Source organism: Helianthus annuus, chromosome 2 (genome assembly GCF_002127325.2).
Source record: "Helianthus annuus cultivar XRQ/B chromosome 2, HanXRQr2.0-SUNRISE, whole genome shotgun sequence".
In the NCBI taxonomy this organism is placed as follows: domain Eukaryota; kingdom Viridiplantae; phylum Streptophyta; class Magnoliopsida; order Asterales; family Asteraceae; genus Helianthus; species Helianthus annuus.
In genome coordinates this window covers 131,210,127-131,220,586 of record NC_035434.2, presented here as the reverse complement: position 1 = coordinate 131,220,586, position 10,460 = coordinate 131,210,127, and the positions used below count along the sequence as shown (strand labels likewise).

General features: G+C 40.6%; 2 protein-coding genes across 2 annotated transcripts; both read right to left on the bottom strand.

The window, feature by feature from the left end:
- Positions 1-10: 10 nt before the first annotated feature.
- Positions 11-1,180, bottom strand: LOC110882726. The gene is made up of 4 exons (XM_022130675.2): positions 692-1,180; positions 467-588; positions 341-380; positions 11-280 (listed from the first exon to the last, which is right to left on the bottom strand). The coding sequence occupies exons 1-4, from the start codon at positions 1,178-1,180 to the stop codon at positions 11-13; spliced, it is 921 nt and encodes a 306-aa protein (XP_021986367.2).
- A 4,441-nt stretch (positions 1,181-5,621) lies between these two features.
- Positions 5,622-10,428, bottom strand: LOC110885833. Its single transcript, XM_022133557.2, has 4 exons — positions 9,583-10,428; positions 7,462-8,518; positions 6,939-7,379; positions 5,622-6,856 (listed from the first exon to the last, which is right to left on the bottom strand). The coding sequence occupies exons 1-4, from the start codon at positions 10,207-10,209 to the stop codon at positions 5,691-5,693; spliced, it is 3,291 nt and encodes a 1,096-aa protein (XP_021989249.2). The 5' UTR covers positions 10,210-10,428; the 3' UTR covers positions 5,622-5,690.
- Positions 10,429-10,460: the final 32 nt, after the last annotated feature.

Sequence of the window (10,460 nt, the reverse complement as noted above, 5' to 3'; positions counted from 1 at the left end):
TAACGGGCGTTTAAACGGCTGCAAACGCAGCCGCAAACGGCAGATATTTCGCTGCTGTTTGCGGCTGCGTTTGCAGTCGTAAACGGGCGTTTAGACGGCTGCAAACGCAGCCCCAAACGGCTGCGTTTTCGCTGCCGTCTGCGGCGGCATTTGCAGCCGTAACCGGGCGTTTAAACGGCTGCAAACGCAGCCCCAAACGGCTGCGAAATCGCTGCCCTTTGGGGCTGTGTTTGCAGCCGTTTAAACGCCGGTTTACGGCTGCAAACCCAGCCCCAAACGGCTGCCGGTTTAGACGTCGTTCAATTTTTTACAAAAACGGCTGACGGTTTGATATATTTACACTTTGTTCCCTAAAGTTTCTATTTTTACAAAAATGGTCCCTGATGTTTCAAAAATTGACAAAAATCAACTAAATAATTAAAAAAAGAAATTTTCTTTTAAAAAATCTGTTTAATAACTAACGTACCTGAAGAGCGGATCCTCAATCAGCGTACTCCTCCCCTTGGATTGGTAGTGGTCCCACTGACGGATGTCCGCGATCAGATCCCAAAACCCTAATAGCGTGGGTTTATCAATCATTACGAGCCCCTGTTTACACGAATGTTTATTAAACGTTAAATTAATATTAAATCTTAAATGTTATATATTAAAAATAATAATAATAACAATACAAAATTTGTGTTAAACGTACCTTCGTATAAAGATCCGTAGCAATCTCAGCCTCCGTATACAAACCGCTATGCACCGCAAACTGTGCAAGTGACATTTCGCGCGCCTGGCCAGCCATGCGAAAAGAAACCTCGGGCGGGGGAGGGGGCTGCGCGGGGTCCACAACCTCATTTGGCCGACGAGGATGAAACTCGAACGACGACAGAAACTCGACTAGTATCTCCCTGTAGGTCGGCGTAAACGATAGCTCAAACAGACGATCCCACGGTGAATCAACGGGAACAAACTTACGCACCCAATCTTCAACCTCAAGCTTCCGGAGGGTTTTCCACGAAACCGCAAAATGTTCACCAATATGCATCTTCCGAAGCTTCTCGCAACGGAGCGCAGCCTCGGACTCCTGAGGAAACTCCAAATACGGGTGATTCTCTAGAGGATCTGGCGGTGGACGCGCCCGCCGTTTCCGCTGCGGCTGCTCCGGAATATCTTCTTCGTAATCCATTTCCTCCATTTTTCTGTTTTTAAAAAAAAAAACAATTTAACTTTAAGTTTAAAAAAATATATATTTTCTGTTTAAAAATATATATTTTCTGTTTAAAAATATATATTTTCTGTTTAAAAAATATATATTTTCTGTTTACACAGCAAAACCATGGCACAATTGAAAGCATAAAGACAAGTGAAAGCATAAAAATATATATTTTCTGTTTAAAATATATATTTTTCTGTTTTTAAAAAAATAAAAAAACAATTTAAGTTTATGTTTAAAAAAATGGTCCCTGAGGTTTGATGGGTTTACAAAATTGGTCCCTGAGGTTTGATGAATTTACAAAAATGGTCCCTGGTGTTTCCAGGATTTACAAAAATGGTCCCTGGTCAATTTCTGAAACACAAGGGACCATTTTATTAAATCCTGGAAACACCAGGGACCATTTTTGTAAATTCATCAAACCTCAGGGACCAATTTTGTAAACACATCAAACCTCAGGGACCATTTTTGTAAATTTATCATCCGTAAGGCGCGTACGGGCCTAACGGGCAACGACGGACTTAGTTTCGACGCTCGTTAGGCCCGTACGCGCCTTACGGACGACGTCGACTAAATAATATTTTTTTTATTATTTAGTCGACGTCGTCCGTAAGGCGCGTACGGGCCTAACGAGCGTCGAAACTAAGCCCGTCGTTAAAATTTTAACGACGGGCTTAGTTTCGACGCTCGTTAGGCCCGTACGCGCCTTACGGACGACGTCGACTAAATAATATTTTTTTTATTATTTAGTCGACGTCGTCCGTAAGGGGCGTACGGGCCTAACGAGCGTCGAAACTAAGCCCGTCGTTAAAATTTTAACGACGGGCTTAGTTTCGACGCCCGTTAGGCCCGTACGCGCCTTACGGACGACGTCGACTAAATAATAAAAAAAATATTATTTAGTCGACGTCGTCCGTAAGGCGCGTACGGGCCTAACGGGCGTCGAAACTAAGCCCGTCGTTAAAATTTTAACGACGGGCTTAGTTTCGACGCTCGTTAGGCCCGTACGCGCCTTACGGACGACGTCGACTAAAATTTATATTTTCTGTTTAAAAATATATATTTTTCTGTTTTTTAAAAAAAAAAAACAATTTAAGTTTATGTATAAAAAAATGGTCCCTGAGGATTGATGTGTTTACAAAATTGGTCCCTGAGGTTTGATGAATTTACAAAAATGGTCCCTGGTGTTTCCAGGATTTACAAAAATGGTCCCTGGTCAATTTCTGAAACACAAGGGACCATTTTATTAAATCCTGGAAACACCAGGGACCATTTTTGTAAATTCATCAAACCTCAGGGACCGATTTTGTAAACACATCAAACCTCAGGGACCATTTTTGTAAATTTATCATCCGTAAGGCGCGTACGGGCCTAACGGGCAACGACGGACTTAGTTTCGACGCTCGTTAGGCCCGTACGCGCCTTACGGACGACGTCGACTAAATAATATTTTTTTATTATTTAGTCGACGTCGTCCGTAAGGCGCGTACGGGCCTAACGAGCGTCGAAACTAAGCCCGTCGTTAAAATTTTAACGACGGGCTTAGTTTCGACGCTCGTTAGGCCCGTACGCGCCTTACGGACGACGTCGACTAAATAATATTTTTTTTATTATTTAGTCGACGTCGTCCGTAAGGGGCGTACGGGCCTAACGAGCGTCGAAACTAAGCCCGTCGTTAAAATTTTAACGACGGGCTTAGTTTCGACGCCCGTTAGGCCCGTACGCGCCTTACGGACGACGTCGACTAAATAATATTTTTTTTATTATTTAGTCGACGTCGTCCGTAAGGCGCGTACGGGCCTAACGGGCGTCGAAACTAAGCCCGTCGTTAAAATTTTAACGACGGGCTTAGTTTCGACGCTCGTTAGGCCCGTACGCGCCTTACGGACGACGTCGACTAAAATTTATATTTTCTGTTTAAAAATATATATTTTTCTGTTTTTAAAAAAAAAAAAACAATTTAAGTTTATGTATAAAAAAATGGTCCCTGAGGATTGATGTGTTTACAAAATTGGTCCCTGAGGTTTGATGAATTTACAAAAATGGTCCCTGGTGTTTCCAGGATTTACAAAAATGGTCCCTGGTCAATTTCTGAAACACAAGGGACCATTTTATTAAATCCTGGAAACACCAGGGACCATTTTTGTAAATTCATCAAACCTCAGGGACCGATTTTGTAAACACATCAAACCTCAGGGACCATTTTTGTAAATTTATCATCCGTAAGGCGCGTACGGGCCTAACGGGCAACGACGGACTTAGTTTCGACGCTCGTTAGGCCCGTACGCGCCTTACGGACGACGTCGACTAAATAATATTTTTTTTATTATTTAGTCGACGTCGTCCGTAAGGCGCGTACGGGCCTAACGAGCGTCGAAACTAAGCCCGTCGTTAAAATTTTAACGACGGGCTTAGTTTCGACGCTCGTTAGGCCCGTACGCGCCTTACGGACGACGTCGACTAAATAATATTTTTTTTATTATTTAGTCGACGTCGTCCGTAAGGCGCGTACGGGCCTAACGGGCAACGACGGACTTAGTTTCGACGCTCGTTAGGCCCGTACGCGCCTTACGGACGACGTCGACTAAATAATATTTTTTTTATTATTTAGTCGACGTCGTACGTAAGGCGCGTACGGGCCTAACGAGCGTCGAAACTAAGCCCGTCGTTAAAATTTTAACGACGGGTTTAGTTTCGACGCTCGTTAGGCCCGTACGCGCCTTACGTACGACGTCGACTAAAGAATATTTTTTTTATTATTTAGTCGACGTCCTCCGTAAGGCGCGTACGGGCCTAACGGGCAACGACGGACTTAGTTTCGACGCTCGTTAGGCCCGTACGCGCCTTACGGACGACGTCGACTAAATAATATTTTTTTTATTATTTAGTCGACGTCGTCCGTAAGGCGCGTACGGGCCTAACGAGCGTCGAAACTAAACCCGTCGTTAAAATTTTAACGACGGGTTTAGTTTCGACGCTCGTTAGGCCCGTACGCGCCTTACGGACGATGTCGAGTAAATAATATTTTTTTATTATTTAGTCGACGTCGTCCGTAAGGCGCGTACGGGCCTAACGGGCAACGACGGACTTTGTTTCGACGCTCGTTAGGCCCGTACGCGCCTTACGGACGACGTCGACTACATAATAAAAAAAATATTATTTAGTCGACGTCGTCCGTAAGGCGCGTACGGGCCTAACGGGCGTCGAAACTAAGCCCGTCGTTGCCCGTAGGCCCATACGCGCCTTACGGATGATAAATTTACAAAAATGGTCCCTGAGGTTTGATGTGTTTACAAAATTGGTCCCTGAGGTTTGATAAGTTTACAAAAAATGGTCCCTGAGGTTTGATAAATTTACAAAAATGGTCACTGTAAACCCTAATCAAACAAATCAAAAAAACACCCCTAATTTACTGTAAACCCTAATCAAACACATCAAACAAACACCCCTAATTCACTGTAAACCCTAATTTACCTATGATACAGCCCTAATTTACGGATAAAATAGCAAAAAAATCAAAATTACTTAAATAGGTTGAGTATATACCTCGATTATACTTCGAATTCGCGTGTATACGGTCGGAAATACGTAGTCGCCTTCGTAGGGGTTCGTAGTGGGTTTTTTTTGTAATTTGGGGAAGAACATACGCTGCGTAGGGGTTTTCCTGATTTATATCAGAAGCTATACGCAGCGTAGTGACCAATACGAAGCGTATGTGGGTGTCCAAAATTACGATTTAGCCCTTCTATCAGTGCTATACGAGGCTTAATATAAGGGCAAAAACGTCATTGTGCACCTTTATATACGCGTCGTATTGATCTCTACGATACGTATATAAGATGTCATCACAATGACCTTTATACCCTTCTGTTTAGCCTATACGAAGCATCTGTAGAAGGGCATAAAGGTCATTATGAAGACAACTACATACGCAGCGTAGAGACCCATACGAAGCGTATTAAAAGGTCCAAAAATGACATTTTTGCCCTTATATTTAGCCTCGTATAGCCCAAAAAGAGGGGCAAAATAGTAATTTAACATGTTTATATTTTCAAACTTCAATTTGGGGGGAAAATTGTCCGCCTTTGACATAGGCTGCGTATTGATCAATACGCTGCCTGGGTTTTCTCATTTTACCTTTTTGCCCTTGTTATGAGGCTAAAGGAAGCCAAAAAGAGGGGCTTTATTGTAATTTGGATAACATACGATGCGTAGGGTTCCCTACGCACCTTAGAAGACCTTTTTTTTTTTTTTTTTTTTCTTGGTTTGTATTTAGAGAAAGTAAAAATAATCCAAAAATTATGTTTATAAAAATTATAAATTATAAATTATAAATTATAAATTATAAATTATAAATGAATTAAAAATTATAAATTATAAATTATAAATTATAAATTATAAATTATAAATTATAAATTATAAATGAATTAAAAATGATAAAAACTTTATAAATTAAAAAATTTCTACAATTTACAAAATTACAAGTTTCCGCTTAATCTTCGATAACATTTAAACTCGGTTCTCTGTCTTTGTCTCGGTCTGATTTAGGATGCATTAACTCGTAGTAGTGCTCTAACTGCGGTGTATACATTTCTTCCCACCGTTTCGCAGCTATTGATCGATGTGCCGACCACATCGGGTTCACTAAAGGCATGGGGTAGTCTCCTTCCAACTTAGCATGTATGAAGTGTCCCCCGTGAACATGTACAAGCGTTATCGCTTGAGGTCGTGGATCTAGTGGGGCATCCGTTAATGGGAAGATGGTAGAGCTCCATTCAATGCTTAGCACGTGGAGGACAATATTATACCTTTGCGCTATGAGAAGCCCTACGTGGGGCATTTCCATCCAGTGACTTCCATCGCACCCTTTCACTGAATGCCATTCGATGCTCTTACGTATTCGTTTAAAGTCTCCTTCGTTATATGTTTCGAATACATGCTTCCAACGCGGTTTGTTATGGTCAATCTCCAGTAGTAAATCTCTACGAATATTGGGCCATGCGTGTTCCGTAAAACCTAACCCAACAGCCACAGACCTGTACCCACAATGACCGTCTGGGGTCACATCTTGTATACGCGATATGTAAGAGCGAAACTCTGATGGAATTTGATTCTTAAACCTCTTAATGCATAACAAGTGCTCGTCCCCTTTTATTAATGGAAAAACCTTATCATCCCTCGTCTCCTTCTTTTTAGAACTTGTTGAACTGTTTGGTTGCATTTTAGGTTTTTCAGACTTCACAAACGAACCAGTTCGACGAGAGCCCTCTGACGGTACGTATGAGCTGTGTCGGGGTAAATCGTACTTATGCTTGGGGGAAGCGGTAATTACGTTGCTGTCATCGCCATAGGAGCTGTATCTCGCAGCTTGGTCTAACCTCGCAGCTTCATCTAGCCTTTCTTGTACTTTCTTTGATGTAGGCCGACCGCGAGTGTTTTGCTGGACGATCGGTGGTTTCTTGGTTGACGATTTTGGGGTGAAAACCGCTTTTATCTTTGAAAGCATACTCTTTTGTTGAACGGGGGACTGCGCCTCTAAATGTTGCCGCACATTATTGAGCTCTGCTACAATATCGACCTCCTCGTCTACCAGTTTACAAGGGAGCAAGTCAAGCTTGCGCCAGAATACATCTATCTCGTCGAGTTGTATTATACGCCCTGCACAGTTAAGTTAATACGGTGTGAGAAACAGCTAAATCGTACAAAATAACAAAAGGTTTGTTGTTTTAATATTTTTTACCTGTACGGTTGTAGTTTTCCAGTCTACAAGCACACGGCAATCCTTTGCTAAGCCACATATGGCAACCACATGATGCGTTAAGTTTCCGCAACACATCCATCTTCCTCAGTAGCTCTTTTTCCAGCAAATCAAGTGCTTCATGGGAAACCTTTCCACGTAGGTTGTCCAACATTCGGTGTCTATGGTGGTTCATCGTTTTTTCGATGCTCTCAGTGAAACTTTTTTGTATTTCATCATACTGAGTTTCAACTATATCAATGATGCATCTTGCTATTCGCTCCAATGAACTCCCGCGCGTAATGTATCTTTTTAAATTTGCGTGCTGGCTCTCAACTCTGTTGGTGGTGCGCTGACCAAAGTTGCGACACTTATCGGTCCACGCATAAACGAACATTTCTTTATAGTCTTTGAGCCAGTTTTCGTAGACGTAATCATAGACACCTGTAAAAATAAAATAATGAAATGTAAAAGCGTGTGTGAAATATAATAGATTGGGTGAGTCGTTTGTTGAAGGAACACTTACTTTCTCGGTTGGCAACCACGAGTCGGTTATACATTTTCTCCAAGTTGTACTTGTACATGGGCTCTGATGAAGATTCGCACAATGTCCGCCAGTACGACATAAATTTCCCCCAATCTTCTTTATCGAACCCTTCCTTGCACTTTCTAGCTATATTTTGTTGGATGTGAAAGTGGCATAGAAGCCTTTTTGCGTTCGGGAATACTTTAGAACACGCGTTTATCAGGGCAAGCTCCCTATCCGTGACTATCACACGCGGCATCATACATTCATGCAATATTGACTTGATCCGCTCAAGCACCCACACGTAGTTACCCCTTCGTTCCTTACAAATAACGGCATGTGCGATACAAAAAGACTTCCCAGTCGACGTCATACCCACAACTTGGACAAATGGCATGTTGTAGAGGTTTGTTTTGTAGGTCGCGTCGATCAACATCACGTGCGGGAATGCACGCCACATAGTGATTGAATAAGGATGAACAAAGAAAATCTCTGTTACGACATCTGTTTTGGGATCTTGTCGGGTGTCGTAAATGAATCGGCGGTCATGCAGCAGGCTTTCCAGTGCCTGAATAGGATTCTTTCCGTCCATTATTGTCGCTCTAATTTTTTGTACCGCATTTTGCACGTCTTTCTGAACGTGCAGGCTGTCGGGGAACTGCTTTCTTAGGGTTTGAAATATGATACGTGGCTCCATGTTTTGAGCAGTTAGCTGCTCCACTAGCTTGTATTCGGCTTTAGTGAATCTTCGCACAAAAGCGTGGCCCAACAGACTCGTCGTAGGTTCGTGGTTATGGTTCGCACAGTCCACTTTTAACTCCCACGTGTCGTTCGTCACGTCCCGGATGGCGAGTAATGAAAACGGGCAGCCGATTTTTTTGCTACCAGCTTTCCTAACTGTTGCTTTACTACGGTGTTCACCACTACGGTCGCACACAAGCCATACCATCCCAGTAGTACCGCCAATATTTTTTGATCGGCGGGTAACAATTACGTAACCATTATCCTTTCCCGTTTCTTGTACCCAATTCTTCAAATCAGTTAGAGACATGAAACGCTAAAAAAGGTTACGTTAATAATAATAATAATAATAATAATAATAATAATAATAATAATAATAATAATAATAATAATAATAATATTACGTAACCATTATCCTTTCCCGTTTCTTGTACCCATTTTTTTCAATTTTAGAAACTTTAGGGACCATTTTTTCAATTTTAGAAACTTTAGGGACCATTTTTTTCAATTTTAGAAACTTTAGGGACCATTTTTTCAATTTTAGAAACTTTAGGGACCATTTTTTTCAATTTTAGAAACTTTAGGGACCATTTTTGTCAATTTCAGAAACTTTAGGGACCATTTTTTTCAATTTTAGAAACTTCAGGGACCATTTTTGTCAATTTTCGAAAGTTCAGGGACCATTTTTGCAATTTTCGAAAGTTCAGGGACCATTTTTGCCAATTTTTGAAAGTTTAGGGACCATTTTTGTCCATTTTCGAAAGTTCAGGGACCATTTTTGTCAATTTTCGAAAGTTCAGGGACTGTTTTGTCAATTTTTGGAAACTTCAGGGACTATTTTCGTAAAATTTGAAACTTCAGGGACTTTTTTTTGTTTTTGGCACTTAACTGGACTAACTGAGTTCTCTAACTCAGTTAGTGGTCCCTTGTATTAAATGCTAACCTAGTTAGGATATAACTATGATTTAACTAACTAAGTTAGGTTTAAACTAACCATTTTAACTATGATTTAACTAACTAAGTTAGGTTTAAACTAACCATTTTAACTAAAAATCAATTTCATGATTCTTTTATTTATTTACAATACTAATTTATTTAAAATATTTTTTATTAATTTATTTATTTAGAGAAGAAAAATAAATTGTTTATTAACTTAACTTTCTTAACTTGTTTATTTACTAAATCTTATAATTATTTTGTTAATTAATTATAATATTTTTAACAACAACAACAACAACAACAATAATAATAATAATAATAATAATAATAATAATAATAATAATAATAATAATATTTATAATTATATTTATAATTAAAGTATTTTAACAATAATAATAATTATTATAATTATATCATTTTTAACTATAATAATAATGATACCTCATTTACTTGAAATGGATTGCTCGGGGTAGATGGTTCATAAAGTGATGTGTTACGGGACTCATAACCATATCCAACTTCATCCCTATATCTATCGTATACACTGTCGTATACACTGTAGCCCCCATATCCACTGTAACCACCTTCACCCCCGTATCCACCATCACCACCGTATCCACTGTAACTTCCGTATCCACCTTCGTCCCCGTATACCCCATAACCCGGATACGATGGCTGCGACGGGTAATATGGTTCATCAACAGGTGCATTCTCAGCACCGTATCCACTTTGTTGCACGTACGGAGATTCATACCCGTATCCGTAATCTGGACACACTTGATGCACCGGATAATTTGGTTCATCAACAGGTGCATTCTCAGCACCGTATCCACTTTGTTGCACGTACGGAGATTCATACCCGTATCCGTAATCTGGACACACTTGATGCACCGGGTAATTTGGTTCATCAACAGGTGGAGTGGGAGTCTTGTTCAAGTCTGGCAACTGTGTTTCTTGATCAACAGGGACTCCAGACACAACCTCCTCCTCCTCATTGGCAGCATTTGATCCCCATGTGTCGTTAGAATAGCGATTACCGAAATAATTATCCTTCCAAAATGATGACATTTTAACAAGGTTGAACAAAAAACAAACAATTTACTTAAGAAGAAGATGAAGGAAAGCAAAGTATATGAAAAGGAAAGCAAAGTATATGTCGGATGATGGGTAACAGACATGAATGGAGGGATAAATAGACTTTCATCTGGCATGTCAATACGCAGCGTATTGATCCCTACTCACCGTATTACTTTATTCACGTGCCCTGGACAACATCGTATCAGGTCAAATCAGTCTGGCAATACGCTGCGTATTGATCA